The sequence below is a fragment of the Platalea leucorodia genome (genome assembly GCF_965183815.1).
Source record: "Platalea leucorodia genome assembly, chromosome: 4".
Lineage (NCBI taxonomy): Eukaryota > Metazoa > Chordata > Aves > Pelecaniformes > Threskiornithidae > Platalea > Platalea leucorodia.
This window is the reverse complement of record NC_138826.1, coordinates 28,936,044-28,957,463: the sequence shown is the minus strand read 5'-3', so window position 1 is coordinate 28,957,463 and position 21,420 is coordinate 28,936,044. Positions and strand designations below refer to the sequence as shown.

General features: G+C 36.8%; 1 protein-coding gene across 1 annotated transcript in view; it reads right to left on the bottom strand.

Annotated features, from left to right (window-relative positions):
- Nucleotides 1-3,831: 3,831 nt before the first annotated feature.
- Nucleotides 3,832-21,420, bottom strand: part of RET (ret proto-oncogene) — a gene marked incomplete at both ends in the record, with an annotated part of 82,512 nt that continues 64,923 nt past the window's right edge. The window contains 8 exons of the mRNA XM_082308056.1: nt 3,832-3,989; nt 5,896-6,043; nt 7,683-7,782; nt 9,701-9,838; nt 13,894-13,964; nt 16,846-16,968; nt 17,077-17,291; nt 18,874-18,981. Coding sequence (XP_082164182.1) covers nt 3,832-3,989; nt 5,896-6,043; nt 7,683-7,782; nt 9,701-9,838; nt 13,894-13,964; nt 16,846-16,968; nt 17,077-17,291; nt 18,874-18,981 — 1,061 coding nt within the window. The remainder of the gene's footprint in view (nt 3,990-5,895; nt 6,044-7,682; nt 7,783-9,700; nt 9,839-13,893; nt 13,965-16,845; nt 16,969-17,076; nt 17,292-18,873; nt 18,982-21,420) is intronic.

The following is a 21,420-nucleotide window of genomic DNA, read 5'->3' as shown; positions in this document are numbered from 1 at the left end:
CATAGCTGGAAGACGCAGGTTGCTGTCCCAAAGAATTAGAAATGAGAAACAAATATGAAATGCAGCTTACGTGAACAACTCATCTTTACTGAAGAACTTGATAAATACCAAAAAATATTTCATTCACTGTCTCTTCTAGATATACATTAGAGATATATTTGTGTTTACCTGTCTTCTAGTGTCTAGCACCTGCTTCTAAGTACTGCTTCTAGATAGACATTTACAATATTGTGCTAGGGATGGGTAGACCTAGGCTATTGCTACTTTGTCCACATTTTGATAATATCTTTTGTACTTTTGCTAGCAGACTATTGGGATATTTGATTTTAGACCAGCAAATGTTTATGAATAATTTATTCATGAATGATCCCCCTAACTTCAGAGTGGCTACTTAAATTAGATCAAGTTAGATGCAGTGGACCTGAACAGCTTAGGTTTTCCTATTAAGATTTTACATACTTTTAATACATCTTTAGGGAATCATAGGGTTCCTTTTTCAGAAAGATAGCTTAGGCTGAAAAAGTCAAACCATTCATCTCACTGTGGACAATGTGCACCTTGTTTATGGGGAACATTGCCAGGTGCTACCTAGGAGCTGGTGCTGCTGAACGTCATCTCTAGTATTCTGTTACAAATTTACCATTGTAGCTGCAGAGAGAGACACAGGGCTTTTAGGTGGGCTGGGTTTTGAAACAAAGCACTTCAAAATTCTAAGTAATTTGTTTTGAACTTTCAAAAGTTACAGTAGAAATATCCTTTTTAGATATATTTTGGGGCTTGTATTATTCATATAAGATTGATTATAAAACATTAAGGAATAGAAACTTGCTTTTAGTATACATTTTTGAGAATTACTTCAAACAGGTCCAGTTGAGTGTACCATAGAGATTCATGCACATTTTGCATGACAAATTGTAGATAAAACCACAATTTAAATATTATGTACCTCATATTCACGGGACAAGATTTTTAAAAATTTCTATTATAGGAAATAGGCTAATGTGTGCAGATTAAAATCTGCAACCTCACAGTAGATTTTCTGAGTATCATACCTCGGAAGTTTGTAGAAATGAATATTACAGTAACTTCTTTGTGCTGCTGTAATGACTACAAGGACACATGAGATTCACCCTCTCCCCGATCCGTCACAACTCAAAGCACAGACCAGGTAAACCATGTCATCTCTGCAGATATTTAGAAAATGCTGGCAGAAATTTTTAGAAAGTTATTCCCTCCAACCTGTACATTTAGGTGAGTCATTTGTTCCCTTCAGATTCACTTTCCTCAGGGCAGCCAAGTGCGTAAGTATTTCTGGCACTGGTGGAAATAATCATCTGCAGTATTACTTTTTTCCCACATGGGAAGTACATTTACTCTCTAATGGGGAACTGAAACAAGCTTGTCACCATTCTGACTAATGGCAACACAGAACAAGCAGGAAACACTTCAAGGGAAATATTTACAAAAATAGCGTACACAGAAGACATAAGAAGCTTTCATATTATGAATGAATACTTGAAAGTAATAATCTATTTCTTACCAACATTCATGAGCAGGAAGGGAGTCAAAATTAGCTGGATTAGGAAACGCTTGTTAAAAATTATTAATTAAGCTGCACTTAATGCAGGTAATTGTGTTTGGTGACTATAATTATGAACTGTGTTTGCGTTTTATATGCAAAATCTATGCCCGGTAACATAGGTGACAATAACTATTAGTGAAATTCTTCACAGGAATTAATGGTTGAAACAACATTGACTCACGCTGGAAGTCTAAAATATACAGTGCTTTCTGCATCCACTCATTATTTCAGCATCACTTACTATCTCACTCACCTACTGTACAGCAATGTTGTCGCAGGGCTTTTCAGGTTAGAAACTGGGCACTTCACATCTCCCAGTTGAACACTGTTGCTGAAGATAGCTGATAAAAAGAAATTCTTAATTTAAGGAAGAATAAAAAAAAATAAACAAAAATCTTGATGCCTTGATTGCTCATGGCAAATAAAGAATTCCCATTTACAGACATAAAATACAGGGAAAGGACTGGACAAAGCAAAAAGTTACCACAAGTTCCATTTTTCTCTCCTTTTTTCATAGATGTCTCAGTGGAAAAAAAAGCCCATATAATGGGCTTAATTTTCAGTGCCATTTATTTTAAAAGTATGCATTCTGACAGTTGTGTCATGCCAGTGAAGCTCACCATTGTATCACACCTGGACGCCTTCTGTATACGTAGCTATATCTGTTTACTGTACATAAGCATTACACAACACAGCAAATGTTTGTACAAAGAAAAAGTCACTCTGCTTCGTGCTTGTCCAAAACCAGGACAGGATCAAGTATGATATCCAACAGTGAAGGTGGTCAAATTCCAACACAGGACTTTATATCCCACTTTTTGTAAAATGAAAATCTGTGTTCGGGTTTTGCCAGTCTGACTCTCTTGTTTCTGAAATCACAGACTTTAATGGAAACATAAAGCTGATACACAAAACAACATCTGAGAACAGCTAAATTGGATTGTAAGTGACAGGAGCAAGCTTTGGTAGAATTGGATTATTTAGAATAACCGTCACAACGCTAACAACGAGTCACTTGGGATTTACATCCCAACACTTGTAGCAAACAAAAAGTTATCTTTAACCATAATAGATTACAAATAAAGGCAAAAGTAGTGCTGATCATTTACTCTTCCACATAGAACACATGACCTACAGTCAGATCATTCTCCCAAGTATCAATTCAGTGCTGTAAGCACAACATTTTTATATTTCACCTTAACAAATTCTGATGACATTTTCCTTGTATAGTTTCATTAACAGTAGAGTTTTAGATGAATTTTGCTGTGCAAGTGTTGTTTACTCATGACTTTCAAGGTAATGGGTTTATTTGGAGCTATGTCATGGCAGTGTCCTGTGCACGGCAGTGCATCCAATTTGGAGCTGACAGGAGGACTCCAACTCATTGAACATGACTGCAAACAAAATCTCTTTACTGGAATTCAATCTAAAAATCCTCTACAGTCTATTCTGAACTCATAAGAGGAATTATGATTGTACAGGATTGTACGTTTTAACATTAGTAAGATGTAGGTGATGGAAAGTAAATTGTGTCAGATGAACACCCTTGATTGCCATCAGTCTATACAGCTTATCTTGTATCAAATTTATCTCCATTGTGCTAAAGGTAAGAGAAGTTAAGACGAATAAAACAAGCTCTCTTCTCATTAAAACAAGACAATACATTTTACAAGACTTCAAATGTTGAATCTCAAGTCCTCTATTGAGTTACTTAATGTTTGCTTCCAAACCAAGATACAGGCTTTGTTAGTGCCAACATCATCGTAACACTTCTCATTTGATAGCAAGCTCAGTAATTTGGGAGCATATTTCCCCCCTCCCTTCCATATATTGTTTGTGCTTCCTGCTCAGATCAAGTGGTCGTATGCTAACAGCCACTATAAAAGTAGCAGTTCAAGTACATTTTCCCATCCAAGAAAGTTGTAACACAGGATGGTTAGTCTAAAAAACAGTGAGAATGAAGTGCAGGGCCATTTGCAGTAAGAAGTTGCCAAATGGAACCGTATGCAAAATGGCAATCTAGAAAGAAGTACTGGAACTACAACTCTTACCCAGCTTGATATGTTTTCTGAAAGGGGAAATCACCAATTATAGTCTTCAGCATGAATAACACACTTTAGAAACTACCAATAAAAGGGTTTGCCAATTTAAAAGTTTGTTGTTGATTGTACAAAGAACGAGCCAATGGACTTTCCATTCTTTGCATCTTTGTTCCCCTCAGGAGTCCATTACCTTTGACAAAGAAAATTTTAGCTATCAAACTTGTCCATAAATTTTGCCGCTGAGTGTGAAACCATCCAGTTAGCATATACACTATCATTTGCATATCTTGAAAACACAGAGTTAGTGCCATCGAATCTTGTGAGTGGAACGGGGCTCTCCTCAGGCCAGTTCGGGTATGACATGCCTAAAAATGAAAACAGATAATTTTTTCTGCACTGAAGAACCATAAGTTCATGTGCAGACAGTAAGGCCCTTGGCAAAACTCCCTTCAATATTTTAAGCCAGTCCACTGGATTTTGTCCCAAATCAATTCATATAAATGATGTTTCGAAAGCCCTGAAGCACAAATTCAGATGTAGGCAAAAACCCTGAAAAAATAAAGTGCTTACTTGATAAAAAATTGTGTGCGTGCACACACGTGCATAATAAAAAGCTAATAATTTTTCTTCTGATGAGCCTCCAACTTTCCATAATTTTCTCTTTAAACAATCATGTAGCAATATATTGCTTTGCAAGAGGAAGTTCTTGCTGTACAGGAAGTGCTCCCAAGAATTCATAAACCTATTTGGGACAGGATCCAAAGTCCATTCCAATGACTGAGAGTAGTTCCATTTATTTAAATGGGCGCCTTTCCTTTGGCTTCAGTGAGGTTTTGGGGACACTCTCACACCCTCACCAGGGATCCCCTACTTAATTTTAGGAAATCCCAGGAGCACAACTGAATAAAGTCCAACAAAGTCCTGAGCACTCTTGTCTTGATTCAGCATTTAAAAGTGTATTTCAGGCATGTAATTATTTGCATTGAGTCCAGTAATTGCTTCTCAGTTTAGGCGCAAGTGATCACTAAAATGGAAGCAGAGTGCTTAGCACCATGTTGATCCAGCTGTACAAGCAGAGAACCATACCAGGGTCAAGATTTTCAAAAACAGAAATCTGATTTTTTTGCTCATTAAGCATTCAGCATCTGCCATCAACTTTGGTGGCAACTTTTTCTGTTACTGCATTCTTTTAACAATCTGGCCACTAAATGCCCCAAAGTGAACGTGAGTAGGGGGAACCCATTAAAGAAAATTATAGCTAGGGTATAGATCAAAAATAGACCCAAAGCCATGTATTAATGGCAACTTTTAAGCTAAAAGATCCAACTTTTCAAAAGTCATACTGCTTGAAGAATGAAAAAAAATATCTGTGATGTTAGTAAATATCTAAAAGCATGTAGAATATTTAATCAGGAGACAAAATGTAGGAGTTTTGGCAAGAACCGTTTTTACTGTCCATCTCACCATCACAATATGAAAGCATATGTTCTTTTTAAAAACACTTGCTACATCATTCAATCAAGGTTTAGTACTGACATTTTCATAGTAAATCAAAGGACGTGAAAACAGCTGAGTGTATTTTCAAAATGCCCATTGTTAATTCAATTTTCAAAGGACTTCACATGTTGATTTAATCTGTGTATAATACTTATATACAGTATTTCTACCTTCTGTATATAATACTCTGGTTTCATTCTATGATACATTAAATAGACATTTCAGCTTATGGATCCAGAATGCATTAACAGCAGCTGAAATTTAGAAATCCATCTTGAGAAACGAAAAATGTTGCAGATGGGTCCTATCATTGAACTATGGCAAAAAACAGTATTTTAAAAAAAAGTCTATTGCTTAAATTAGAGGTGCAGAATCTAACATACTTTAAATGTTCCTAGGCCCCCCCAACAGGATAGTTGAATTAGATACTCATTAGCATTTTATATTTCCCCTGAGAATACTTCCCTGATCTTTTTCTTTTTCTTTTACTGTATGATATCTAGTCATTTTACTTATTTTCACATCCTTTTAAAAACGTTTATTTTAAACACAGCTGCAAAATGACTAAAGGATGATCCTGATGCAAACTTTGACATTTACCAAAAGAAAAAACAAACAAACAAAAAAACCCAAAAGAAGCTTCCAAGCAAATTTTGATTGGCTTCATTCAGACAAGAAACACTGTAATGGGGTTACAGAGTCTGAGAACAGTGCAGAAGAAAAATCTTTTTTTTTTGTGTTGCTAGAATCTAGTAAATGCATGTGAAATTCTACCATAGAGTTTGTTTTCAATCCATGTGGAAGGGAGGGTTCGAGGGAGGGGAGCATTATTACAGTCCACGAGTGGTGTCTCCTCTTCTGAGAGCCCATCATCATAAAGTAAGGAATCGGAAGGTGTGGAAGCTGCAAGATCTAAGTAGTCCTAAGAAGCGAACACAGAAAAAGCTGTGTTAACGTATGTGGCAGTGTTGCTGGTTGGGTATAAAGGCTAAATGTGCATCTGGTTTCTTTAAAACAAGTAACTACAGACCCCTCTGCATTTGTCTTTTGACAGTATCTCTAGCACCTGAGTAGGCTCTCGATTTCTGCAACCATAGCATCTTTGGAAGTATCTGATTTGCCAGAACACTAGACGTGCTAGAGACAGAATAATACTTCCCTTACTTAATTTTGCACATCAGTAAAATAACCAAGAAGTTAAAGGGCTGTGCTGATTAGTTTGACATTCAGTTTCTGTCATGCCTGAAATACATAAATGTATGCCTGAAATATATATAGATAGATACATATGCATGCTTAAAGGAGAAGGTACTCGGATCTCATCATTTTACAAAAGGTATTACGTAGTCATGTATAAAATTAGCTGTGTAAATATTGCCAAATAAAGCTTTTCCTGCTGTTGTTCTAAAACTAAATACTTAGGTCAACCATAAGAATTCATAGGTTTTCATCTATGCTGCTGAATTGCTTCAATGCAAAAAACAAATGTGAAGCATTTTCAGCTAATCTATTTTTTCCTTTTAAAATGGCTTTTCCTTTGGAAATTTACTGAAATTAAATTTTAAAAAGGCAAAGTTGCCCACTTTTATAAATAGAAAGATCTTCAGAATTCTTCATTCAGAAAGGCAAGAAGAAAAATGACTAATTTGTCGAGCTCTATTTTGGATTGGCTTTGGTTTTAATTATGATGAAAATTTCAGAAAACTTGCCAGCCTCTGTGTTACAAGTCTGTCACTGGACATGCAGATCATTTGTATACTGATTCTCAGCAGCTATAAGTTAGTGGCTGACAAGTCAGAGTGATTTAATGTACAGTCTAGAACCTTCACTTTGCCATTTTTAATTTAGAACTTACTTTTACATTCACATTCTGAACAAAATTGTTCGTATTTGTTTATTAATTCTTTTTGCACCCAATGTAAATGCCATCATATTCTCAAATCTGATAATGGTCACTGTATTTTCTCTGTTTTTCATTTGTAACTGCCCCCCTTCCCATAACTAGTAGATTTTTTTAAAGAAAAATTATGTGTTTACGTGCAAGTAGGTATGTATACGTTTTATAAACACATGCAACTTGGACTTATTTTTAGACCTCAGCATCCATTCATTCAAAGAAAGTCTAGTTTTAAAGTAACTCATAATGGTGGAATCATACAGCTTTTGTATCTCTGTTGCTATCATCATATAACTAGTTCAGATTCAAGGAAATACTACATTCTTGTAGTTCTAGGCTTCCTAGGGTTATTTACTCAGGAGTGCAATTTAGGAGTAACTTTTCACGGTAATTTTTCTAATTTTTTTTTTTTTATTTAAGGAAGCTAGACAGATTAAGGATAACTCCTCTGCATTTAGGGATGAAGTCACCAAAGCCACTATATGAAGTAGTACTGCTTTCAAAAAGCTGGATGCATTTGGAAGAAACTAGATATTTAAATGCTTCAAAATTTGATTAAAAGTAAATGACTTTTCTTTAAAAAAAAAAAAATATCATTATTTCTGTATATTCAAACTCAGATGATCACAAAAACTTTCAAAAACTCATGCTTTCTCACACTTACCCTACTCTTTACCATCATTTTCTCTAGTTCCTTGCTGATCTCAGCAAATGTTGGTCTTTTATCGGGTTCTTGCTTCCAGCAGCGCAACATCAGGTTGTACCTGTGACCCGCCACAAGGTGAAAAAGAAAAAAAAATGTTAGAAGTGGGTCATGCTTCTGCTCAAATAATTTATAGTACTGAAGTTGAACTGTGGCATGAAGGCCATCCACAAGTACATCAATCTTTTTGTCGTGTGTTCTGTTAAATATTCCCTTGAATCAACAACTGACATTCACAAGAATGGGCTTTTATTTTCATGAGTCTTTATGAGTTTAAATGATGATGCACTTGGCTGTCCTTCAAGGACCGTAGTCTTAGGTTTCTTTCATTATTTTCACTTTCTCAGAGGACCACCTCATGTGTAGGCATCATGCCAGATTTCTAATTGATTTTGTTTGCATATGACTTGAAGAAATTTGTATATCACTGATGTGCATCTCTCAACCTGGAAAACTCTGCTGTTATATCACAAAGTAGAATTTTTTCTTAATTTGTTTAAATTCTGAAAAGTTTCTGTAAACTTTTCTTCAAAGTGAAGCCTAACCTAAGACTATTTGCACAAACTAACATTCTTTTGATTACTTCTGTTACTGTTATTTTGATTATGTCTATTCTTATTCCGTCTTTAACTGCCTTCCTTAGCATACAGTGTGGAAACAAAAGGCAGCAGAATTAAAGTTTTATAGTTGAGCGACTATCAGACAGACATTGGCCAAGTTCTGGATGTGTAACTCTCCAACCTGTGCAGTTCATGTTGTTTTTCTAGCTCAAGTGTTTTCAGGGCTAAGTGATCTAGTCACAAAAGTGTTCTAATTGTGGAAATAGTTGGCTACAAGAACTACATGCATTGCATTTTTTGCCCTCATCCATGATCTCTCTCTTACTTGACTGGATAAAGTGGAGAAAAATGGTCCTTAAAAAGTGGGCTCTCAAAGGCTGTCAGAAGAATTTCTGAGTAAAACAGAAAAAATCTAAACCAGTCAGAAAACCATGATGTGGCTTGAATAAAAAAAAGAAACTCAGACATGGTCAGCTTGCCTAATGTAATAATTATCAATGATATAGCATGGTTGAGGAAAGAAGTCTTATTCCCTGTTGAGATGAAACAAACAAAAAAAGATTAAAGTATTTGCTAGAGGATATCTGCCAGTGACAGTTGTAAACTTCTACCCTGCCCTAAATTCAGAAGCCCTTAATGTTTTTTCTCTGTATATGGTATTAAAAAAAAATAATTATATTATTTATAATGTATTTTCTCAGCCCGGATGTGGCCAAAGCATCCTTCATATTGAAAATCAGTCAAAAGAGATGTCATAGTGATTACAGCCTAAAAAAACCTGAGCAAGACCAGATTTGCAGGCTGAATGTAAAATCATGCCTCATCTCAAAATGCCGTGGAAGAACCTCATAGAGAAGATAGTTCACATTGAGAATGTTTTAATAAATCAGCCAATAAAATATGAACTGTCTCCAAATAGAAAAGAAACTGCCATGGATTTATCAAGTCACAGAAAATTTGTGTCTTCTAGGGTATAGATTCCCTGGGTCAAGATATCCGTTCTCCTATGTAATGCCAGCACAACTAATAGACAATGACTGTGGTTGGAACATCTATTTCATTTGCAGAAAAGTACTGAAACATTTTCTTGAATATTTCAGCTAGCACTGTGTTTTATGAAATTCTCCTCCTCACTCCACCCTCAAAAGTTTTGAATATTCAAACTCTTTTAATTGTTTGGCAAGTGTGTTATTCGATATCCTACAAATATTTTGGATGTAGCTGCAAGCATTCAGTTGGCAATTCTTTTCCTGCACTTTACTGTTCACTAATTTTGTTACATTCTTTTGAACGCTACATATTTTGATTATACCTCTGAGATATACAGAATAGTATTTCTGTGGTATTTATTTAACCTTTTTTTTAATGTATTTATTCAAGAGATGTTTTATGAATCTAATCAGATCAAGAGCTACTTACATTTCTTCACTGCAGTTTTCTGGTCTCTCCATTCTATAGCCTGTTTTTAGGAGGTTAAAGAGTCTTTCAGGAGCAATACCTGGGTAGGGATTGCCTCCCAAAGTTACAATCTCCCATAGCAGAACTCCAAATGACCATCTGAAAAAGAGCAAGTGAGCTTTTATTTAGAGTGGTAGATTCAAGAGCTTAGTATGGCTTTCACCCAACAAATCTCTGTCTGTCTAGTGTTTTGAGAACCCAAGCAAATTTAAGACATTGCTGAGCCAGAGCAGCCATACAGATGCATATAGGGCCATCCTTGTTCCCAAATACTGTTCATTAAAAAGATTAGCAACCAAGACAGTAGAGATAAGGGGTGGCCCTCTTCTATCCATTGACAAAAGCTAACTGTATTCCGGGAAGGTCCATCTTCTCTAGACAGCAGAAAGAGAAAGTCCTTCCCATGGTGGCCAAGCCCAAAGGCTTGTTCCTCTTCTGTACAGTGCTCCTGGAGGTGCCTCTCTTTTTCCTCTGGCTACAGAGGGAGTCTAACCTCCCTAATTAGCCCTTGTAGTCCTATTCAAAAATAATTGTCTAAATGTACACAGGCTGGCTCAACCAGTTACCAAGGGACTGGTTTGCTGTCTTGAGTACGAGGTTGTCTTTCTTTATATGCACAATGTGTTTATTTCAATCGTAAGCAACACCTTTGATTTCAGCTGGTCTGTTGGGTCGTTTCAGTGATTCAGGACTTAATTTTCTTCTTAGAGTTGATGAAAGAAGAGGAAAGAATTTATTCTGGAAATACCAAATGCCTAAAATATAGTTTAACATAGAAAAGAAGACAGAAGAAATTGTTTTCTGAAATGAACAGAAGAAATGGTGACTTTTTTAACCTACTTTATTGAAGAGCTCAAACAAAAAGACCTTGCTCAATGGGCTGGAAATACTTAGATAGATTAAATGAGTCCATTTTTGGAGGGCAGACCAGGAGAATAGAGGCAAAAATTTTTTTTCTTTCCTTAGTGGAAGGCTTTTTCGAGACACAAAGAAGCTACAGATTACTCTGAATCTGCTCAACTGATAGAACTGCCAATATTTGGATGTTCAAAATGAAGGAAACCAGCCAGCACTGTTTCACTCAAAAGGGATACTCAATGGGATGCATCTGGAAGCAAAACTACATACAATTTATGACAAATGTTAGCTTTTGTGCTCTCATTATTGAGTAATCTCTGTGAAAACTCCACTTTTAAGAAGATTTTAGGAATTGTTACACACCTAATGCCAAACTAAACGGCAGTGTCTAATTCCCTTTGAAAATTCCATCTCAAAACGTTAGCCACAAACCTCACCTCTTGTCTGACTACATTCCACCTGTGCTTCTCACATTTTAAAGAACAATGGTAACCCCAAAATTACAGCAATAAAACTTCCAAGATGGACAGAGAAGCCAGTGTCACGCAGTCCTAAGTGGTATGCTGCAGTTTTTCTCCCTGATGCCATTCACTGAATTAATTTTTAATCACTCCACACATCCTTGAAAGCTAATGAATATTTATAGCATTTCATATACTTTATTAATATACCTCCTCATACCCTTTTTGAAGCCAATTATGCTCTGCCATCAGGTTATAATTCTGTCCATGATTAATTCAAATAAACTTTGTAGCGTGGCAGGTTTTATTTTTAAAATCCACCTCTTCTGCTCGAGAGGAATTTTACTGAATATGGAAGGAGGGATCAGATGAGTAATTTCTTAATTAAAGTTGTTTAGTAAATGGGCATACTAGAACAGAATGCTGTAGAAATGCTGCAATGCTTTCAAATCATTATACAAATTAAGTACTATGGGAGTAGAAATGGGAGATGAAAAATTTCCCATTGTGCTATGTTTATTGCTGAATAAAAATGTGATCAGAAAAAGCCAGGAAAGAAAAATATAATGTGAAGAGGAAGACAGTAGGCTAGCTTTCCACTGATGTCATCGACCTCTAAAGCAAAAAGGGATTTTGTAAACGCTGGCAAGGGGTACTGCTATTAAGCACTGCTAACCACTAACTATATGGAAAGGCTTTAGAAGGAAGAGGCTGGAAAATAGAAACACAGAGTATCAGAAAAAAAGAACATATTGGAATGGCTGTTGAGTATATTAATATATATGTTCACCTAAAAATATAATTGCATCACCACAAACAACAAAGAATATTCATAAAATAATATTTTCAGTGAGTGTAATTATGTCAAACAACAATCAGTGCTGCAAAAAAGTACTTCATTTATCAGTCTGCTGCTGTTGGAATGGCATTGGTGGAACCTGGCACTGGGGAGGATTTGCTCTGCAACTCTCTATGTGTGTCTCAGTACTGTTCTGTAGGGACTTGGCTAAATTAGGAGCTGCTATATAACACTCTTGGAATACTTCATGTATAATGACGTGAATAGTGAAGGTGACCTCACCAGTGAGTCAAAGGCACTGTGTAAGTGTGGCAGATATTTAGACCTCTTATGCTGTTGTATTGAAGCAGACCTACAAAGCACAATGCAATGCTCTGTTGAGACTACCTGATGCATCTCCAAGAAAGCTGGTAAATCAGTGTGGCTTTACACGGAGATGCTAATCCAGATCTGGGAAGCAATAAAGCTACACAGCACCAGCATGCTGCCCAGGTCTCTGAGCTAGCTTGTTTGGGGCCAGCTGGGCAATCTCTGCGTGGCATTGTATCCCATGTACAAGAGATGGGCTCCTGGGCGTAACAGCAGCTCATCAGGAAAACAAACAGGGAGGGATGGTATTGATCCAGAAGATCAATCAACAATCAAAGAAGAGGCAGTTACATGACAACGCAATCTGTTCTGGCCCCAAACCATAGTGACAAATCTGTTTTGCAGAAAATGAAGAAATTGAAAATATGCTAAGAAGTTTTCAAAACCATTTTAGCAATTCTCTGGGAAAAGTCATTGTAGAGAAGCAGGTCAGCACAACGGATACTCTGAGGAGGATAAAAAGAGACCCAGAGAAACCTGCAAGCAGACCTAAGTAAAAGTGACATTCTCCTGAGAATTACACGAATCTTTTTTCTTTTCTTATTCCAACTGAAACAAAGTAAATGAAAATATTTTGGAAATGCATTTTGTAAGGAATTTCCAAGGCAAGCAAAATATTTTATTTCACTAAAACTGCTCTGACCTGCAGAGAGAATGCAAATAATTTTAGAAGTACAAATCAAAAGGTTCCTATTTGCACATACTGCTGTTTTCAAAGTTTTCCCCCAAAGTGAAATGTCATTGAGGTTGGTATGTTTTAGTCCATTTGAGTTTAATGACAACATTACTTTAGTCAGCTTCTCCTTCAAGGATAACTTGGAAGGTATTAAAATGCTACCCAAAATGCTACCTAGCAGAAAATCAGGCATAAGTACTGCTGTTTTTGCAGTCCCTTAGAGATTTTTCTCCTGAATAAATAATAGTTAGTTTTACAGCGTCTGCCTGGTGACTAGTCACAAGCATCATTCATCCCAGAGAGAAAGAAATGAAAGTATCTGATCCTGAGTTAAATGTATACAAACACTCCTCTGCCTGGCTCCTTGCTTATCAGATGTGAAAACAGCTTAGCTGTGGTTGCTTTGCCACCTAATCATCACAGGTGGAGATAGGAGCATATCCATCTTCAGGATCTTTGTTTCCCTAATCATGCAAATGAACTTGCATCTTGGCACTGGAACTGGACTATTCCCCTAAGGTCTGAGCTGGCTGTCATTAAAATTAATTGGAGTTTGTCATTGATTTCAATAGGAGCGAGGCCAGGCGTTAAATTCTTCTTCCATTCTTCCCACCCCATCCCTCATCTGCCAACAAATGTTACAAAGTGCTGAACAGGAACTGGGAAGTTTGGGTATGACCATTATCTTTAGCAAAGACTAATAATTTGTGTCTATATATTCAAAGGCAACCATGGCACATGAACAGATCCAACCCATGTTGATTTCAACAGGAATTATGTACCTAAATACCTCTGATAATCTTTTCTTCAGAATTAATTCAACAGCAAAAGTCTTATGTATCATTGCCAGCTGATGCTGCCATCCAGGCTGTGTTCTTCATGTCTCTTTGTAAGAGTAACAGCTTTGGCTACTATGTACCTTGTTGTGCTTTCTCCCTCATCTCCTTAAACAAATACATGAACCATAAAGAATGCAAGAATTTACACTTACACATCACTTTGTGTTGTATAGATATGATCAAATAGGGACTCTATGGCCATCCATTTGACAGGTATCCGACCCTAGGAGGAAAAAAATCAACAATGCAATTACTGGTCAGAAAATTAAGTTTCCAAGTGGAAAAACAAGGTATTTATCTTCAAAACTGTAAGAGAGACTCTATCCATACTCTAATTAATTTTCCAATGGACTGAATGATTTGGCATTTCATAAGAAAACCAGTGAGGAGAACAATTGTAAGAGTTTTTAAAATCACTCATTCATTTCATTCCACACACTCCAGTAATCTAATTATGTACAAGGTCGTGTGGTTTTTTTTCCAGATGGTCACCAGTTTAAGTCAGATAAACTCAACTCTTAACAAAGAGCTTCATCCAAAGAGTTATATTCTTCAAACACGAAAGTCTGTCTTCTAACAGGATATACCCCATTGCTTTTGGGAAATGTGCAAATGCGAATATGATGGGGAATGATGAACTATCTCATTTATATCGGCGATGACGCATAAGTGGAAACACCTAGATGTCAAGACACCATAAGTTTCAGAACTGTACCTGGACAGTCATATTCTGTTACTGGTTACTAAATTGAATCTACAAGTTGCTACTTTCCACTGGCAGAAATTCACTGATAAAATCTGAGAAATCTACCCCAGATATTCATGAAAATCTAGCTTTGCAAAATTTCCAAGATGTTTCATAACCTTCACAATATCACTAGCATTCATATGCCTTACTTCTTGTTGTCATGAAATTTTTATATATATATATATATATGCAACAACTGTTTCAGTAGGATTTGAAACTTATCCTTCTTCCTTCCTCTCAATTTTTTCTTTTCCCTGTTTCCCTATGCAAGCAGACGGATGCTTGTTAGGCTCTGAAGAATACTACAATGATGAATGTCTCAGAACTAAAGAGAAAATATCCATTCAGTACATCAACACCCTGCCAAATAAAATCAAACTCCCTTTATGTAAATGCATCATTCTTAAAATACAGAGCAACTGGTATAGATCAATGTAAAACACATACATCAGAAGACAGCTAAATGAATGTGGCAAAGCCTGTTTACATATGATCATGTCTTCCAAAAGTTTTTTTTTTTTCTTCGCAACTTATTTTGACTTATGAAACATTCACACAAACTGGCCTGAAAATTCACAGTATCTTTTCATAATCTTTTTCATAAAATTCTAAAATTTTCATATGCAAAAAATTCTGTTGGCAACTCTTTCATATTAAGTCATAGAGAGAACTGAACCAACACTACTCTATCTCAGAAAAAGTCAACAGAAATTAGTGTTAGTGCACCTCACAGTCTGGCCTGGCATTGACTTGTAAAAGTTCTGCTCATGTCAGTGACAGGTGGGTGCAAACAGGCAGAAAGCAGGATTTGCTTTGCTGTATTTGACAGTATTTTTTACAAGAATAAACACATGACGACCCTTAACTTATCTTTTTAGTCTCGAAGTAATTATGCTCAAGCGTTTCTTTTCAGGAAAGTAGTGATGTGACTCAACATTTCATCTTTCTATGAAATTTCCTTTGCACAGTCCTACAGGTGAAACGTTACTGTATGCTGAACCCTGCTATGAGCACTGCCAGCAAACAGAACTGTATCTGAGCACCTGACAATAATTTACTGTAGCAGGCAAAACAGAATTGTTTTAAATAACCTCTGGCAGGTAGCATTAGCTCCTTAATCTACCCTGAGCTGTGATGTACCATTTTGGTTAAGATTTGGTATCTTTCATACATTTGGAAGTATTTGTAGGAGGGCTTTGCTTCAAGTCTTCTTCACAGATGTAATAATTCCTGAAATTAGGATCTTTATAGACGTTGTCTGCGTTTTTTTCAACTCCTTGGGATTTTTCTGTTTATATTTTTAATTATAAATAGGAAAAGAGACAGAGAAAAATGATGGGGTTTTTTGTTTGTGTTTTCAAGCAGTGTGATGAGGAACTGGATAAATGAGAGGGCCCCCCTCCTTTAAAAATGGGCTGCCCTCTACCCGTAGAAAGGTTAATAGTTAAAAGCTCCTGCAGTGAAAAAAGGTGTCATTCTTATGTATGTACATTAACAAAACACATGCTATTTTGAAGCATCCTCTGTGAACTCTCTAGCCTCAAGAAAAAGAAATAATTTATTACAGACTATTTGGCACATTGCTTTTAAAAACCAGCAGATCTCATCCTACTCTTTACATATTGTCTTGCAACTTTTCACAGGATCGCAGAACCGCTGAGGTGGGCAGGGACCTCACCCCTCTGCTGAGAGCAAGGTCAGCCACAGCAGGTTTCTTGTGACCATTTCCAGCCAGGTTTTGAATATCTTCAGGGACAGAGATTCTCTGGACAGCCTGTCCCAGTATTCGATCACTGTTACGGTAGAAAAGTTTTTTCTTTTCTTTAAATGGAATTTCTCATATTTAAAGTAGCACCCATTGCCTCTTGTCCTGTCACTGGGCCACACTGAGAAGAGCCTGGCTCCGTTGGCTTTATTCCCTCCCATCAGGTATTTATATACATCAGTAAGATCCCCCTGAGCCCTCTTTTTTCCAGGCTAAACAAACCCAGCTCTATCAGCCTCTCCCTGCATGTCAGATGCTGCAAGGCCTTAATCATCATAGTGACCCTACTTTTACTTTTATTAACTTTTAGATATTAGAAATAAATCGGTTTTGTTCACGAGTCAACAAAAAGAGGTAGAGGAGGTAATGGTGACTTAAATATGATACATTTTTTACACACACATATATATTACTGTCCCACTGATTAAAGCTCATAATTTTGTTTCATGTTTATTTCTTTAAAATAGAGAATTATTCTAAGTTAATAAAGAATAGCTATTATCTTTTTCTTCTGTGCTCAAGTCCTGCAGTATAAGTTCATTCTCTTGATTAGGTAGTAATTCCCACTATTGTTTTTAATATGCACCATACCTTGCTCCTCTTGACATATGAATCTTCTTCATATACATCACGGGAGAGGCCAAAATCAGAAATCTTCATTTTTCGCCCTTCTGCCACCAGTACATTTCTGGCTGCTAAATCACGATGGACAAGCTTTTGGAAGAAACCAACAATAGTGTTTATGCCTCTTGAGGAGGAACTGACTGCTGACATATCCATCTATCACAAGGACATGCTCAGATCAGTATTACGCTGCCCTACCTTCATTTCTGCAAGGTACTGCATTCCTCGTGATATCTGCCATGCAAATGAGATCAGATCTCCCATTGTTAAGGCTCTCTCATCAGGGTTATCCAAATAACTTGAATTTCTGTTGCCATCGCTACCCACGTAGCTTGGTCCTACTTTTCGACTTTCCCTGAGAAAACTGCGCAAGGAGCCGTATTTAGCATATTCCACAATTAAATACAGCGGGCCTGAAATAAACAAACACACTGATAAGTAAACAATTAATAGATAACCATTTTGTTTTTTTTTCAAAAAAGTCTCTTCTAATCAACGTGTTGTTTTGAACAGTCAGAGGCTTCAGACACCTTTGGCCTTTATGTAAAAGGCACTGAATCAGCCATGGAATCACAGAATATTTTAGCCTACATCCTCTATGCAAAGTGAGTGAGTTTCAGCCTAAATCAAAGCAGAATTCGGGCTCTTGCCTATATTCCCTCATCTAGATAATCTGAGACTAAAAAAGAGACAACCTTCTTACAAATCAAATCTGTGAAACAGCCCAACTTAGAGAAACTTTAAAAAAAAATTAAAATCAAAATACTTTTCTGGAGTGTGTGATACTGAGCTCACAAATCATCTGCTAATTCCAGTGTTGTATTTAAGGTGCCTTTTCAGAGCACTTAGAAACATTCTGACATTTCAATCCATTAGTTTCTCCTCCCCATTACCCACATGAATAATATCCACTCAGCGCTTTAATGCTAAATACATTTGTCTGCTGTATCAAAGCCCTCCCACCCCATACGCTAATGAATTAACTTGGTATTTATTAAAAGCCTGTGACTCAGAAACAATTCACTTCCTTTGGGATGAAAAAATACATTGTACTGAAAAGACAAAAAAAAAAAAAATAACCCACCCTGCTGGTTCATTACCTTACTAAGAATGAGAGATGACTCAGTCCTGAATTATATTCTCTGTCTACAACTAAAAGTGCCACTTGCAGCAGAACTGGGTGGGCAAAGGTGGCAGGCCTTTGCCCAAGGTTGCAACATGCGTAACTGTGATTTTCGGCTGCATAATTACAGATGCAAAAGTAAGAGGATGTTGCGATGCAACTTCATTTAACATGAACGGAAATTATTCAGATCAATTCCTATGCACAACAATGAAAATCTGCTTCATTGGCAGTTTATAATACATGTTTCTGAAAATTTTCCCCCTTGAAATATACCTTTCAGTGACTGGCTTTTAGCAAGTATTTCACAACAAGAGGGAGACAATAGTTTTGTGACAGGGGAGGAAAACTGAGTATCAATCTAACTATCCAGCTATATTTTAACAAAAGGATCTGTAGTTGTCTTATTTTTTTTTGTTTTTTGTTTTTTGTTTTTTTTTTTTAAAGGGAGATCTCACTCCCTGGCTCAGGCCTCAAAGCATTGTTTTAATATGAATAATAACAACAATAATGAAAACCCCATTAAACTTTAATTATGACCCATATTTGAAAACACTTACTGAGCATCAACATAATATAAAAATATATACTGATTAGAAGAGAACTAGTAGTGGATTGGTTAAATTTAAAATAGCTCCAGAATCAAAATGTGTATTGAAAAAAACACACAGCAAGAATGCTTAGTTACACTGAATTAGTATTTCCCCTTCCCTTCAAACATTGCTTTTCTTATATGTCCCTCATTTTTTAAGCTAGCAGCAAATTTAAAAGATGCTCAGCAATTATTAAGCAGTGGTCCGAACACATCAAACAACTGCTCTTTATTTCCTTGCTTGACGTTTTCATCTTAATAATGAGCTTCTAATATTTACCGTCTTGACTGCAGGCTCCATAAAGTTTGATGACATGAGGATGGTTCACCTGTTTCAAAAGGTTGAACTCTGAAAGTAGATCTCGCAGCTCACTCTGGGAAGCATTTTCTGCAGAAAGTATCCAAACACACACTTGTGGTTAGGAAAGCATTACTCAAGAGTTCTCTATGTACCGTCTGAAGTATGAGATCAACCCGTTCTCCTGGAATTAGCAAGAGGTTGGAAGGCTCCGTACTTCCCCACAGGAGAGAAATTTCCCCATCTCCACTGTCCTGCAGTCATTCATATCGGAACCAAGTGAATGGGACTGCTGCTGTTCTGGCTTGGTAACCTGCTATAACCGTCACGCTGCCCTGATACAAATGACTACAGAAAGAGGTCAGCCAAGAATCAGGACCAGAGTCTGTAATGTCTTGCAGATGCCCTGAAATTATTACAGATCTTTTCTAGTGTTTGAAAGCAACTTTTTAGGGTGAGTCAGTGCAGTCAAAGCTTCAGAAGCATATGGAAGCCAAGATTTTGTGTTGATCAAACAAAAAAGACTCGCTCAGTTAACTTCCATGATATAGCCCTCCTCCTCCTCCTCAATACATTTTCTGATGGAATAAAAATCCACTAATCTACTGGCTTACACTTGTAGCACACATCCAGATTTAGAGTTCAGAAGCTAAACGTACAGTTCAGGTTGATTTTACTGGGAGACATGTTTGCAGACTTTGCTTATGTCAGTGGGAATGGTATGACAATATATAGCCCCTAGAGGCTTTCTTAGCCTTTCAAGCATTTTGTTTTTTGCAGAATTCTGACTAACAAACATCCTCTTTGAATGCACCGGGGCTTGAAGGAGATCATTAGCCACAAAGACACCATAGGTCAGAGATAACCTCATCCTTCTCTACCTCATCCTTCATCTCTCTGACACACAGAACCTCCCCGGATAGTTCCTACAGAGTGTTATTACTGGGCAGTTGACAAGTACGTGGTCACCTTTACTTAAGACTAATAAAAAACAAGCTCAGCTTCTGATCTTTGGTACTGTACTGTATGTTTTTCCATAAAGGCTGTAAGCATCAAAGGTTTTACTTACATATCCATTTAAAATACATGTGCTAATAGTTTGCCCTGGTCATGATAATTTTTTATTCTGTTCTACTGTATGTTTGTATCAGTGCTATATGTTTATATCTGCCATACATTATATTATAGTCTGAACCTCCAGTCAGACTTCAGTCTTCTACCCCAGGGAGTGCAAGATCAGATGGTCTCTCACTACTGATAGGGACTACAAAAATATGCATTTATGTCAAACAAAAATGAACAACATCAACTTAATGCCTTGAGAAAGTCTTGTTTTTCTAGCTCTGGAACTGTGTACAACGTACAGGAACAGAACAAAGTTCCCCATGTACTATGCCTGTTTGTCTGCTGGAAAAACAACCTCTGATAGTGTACAAATAGAGACAATTTGCTCTGAAGCTTTATGCCCCTTGTTTCCACAACTTGTGAATAATGTCTATTTATTTATTGGTTGGTGTTTTCCCCTTTAATGTTATTATAATGAGAGCATTCGTATCATGCAGGAAGTCAGATTTAATTCATATGAGAAAAGTGGTAATAATGGACTGAAAAAATTATCCCTCTGTTCCTGTAATCCTCCATCCGTAGCTCCAAGACTACTTTGGCTCAGCTCGTTACTTACTGCTCCTTGTTCCCTCCCCGGTAGGTAATGCCAACTTGACAAAGTAGGGACAGTCCTACCCTGGTCTGTTCTTAACCACACAGATTGTGCCCACCTACACAGCTCAGGCAGGAGATACGTTTTATGCGATAAGCAGGAGGCTTTCTCCATTAACATGCTGGTATACATACCATTCCCTTTTAAAGATCAAGCAGTGTAGACTCCCCAATACTTGGACAAATTACCCCCTTTGCATCTGTTACAGGGAAAGAATGGGTGATGTTGGCCTGATCCAAAATAACTGTCCTTTATACTTCCTGACAGCGTTATAAAGACCACTGTGGACTAATGCAACGTCTCTTATACTTGAGTTGTCATGTGTTAACAGTAAAGCTAAACTGATAACAACAGATAAATATTTGAAGAATGACAAGCGTTCTCCACAGTCAAGTTGGAAAATGGAATTTCAGGTGACTATCTGCAATTTAATCTACATTACAAAGGGATTCATTAGAGCCTGAAGTATTACTGTAAATGTCAGATCAATTTATTAAAATAAGGTGCTTAAAATAAAGGGTTACTCCTTCACATTATCAATTCTGTCAATTCTTTCCTTTATAATAGCTAGGGAAAGTTGAATGTTAAATTATCTGCAAGTAGAAGCAACATTTTTACCACTTTTTCTTGGAATCTTAACTCAGTCATATGCTGTTGATGAAACTGTGCTAGAAAATCAGTAATATTAAGTGCACAAACAAATATGAAATGAAACGATTACTAAGACTATTCTATTGATAATGATACACGTCGTTACTTGAGTATTACAAGTAATGGTTAACTAGTCTTCACTTCTGAAAAGACTTAGTTCC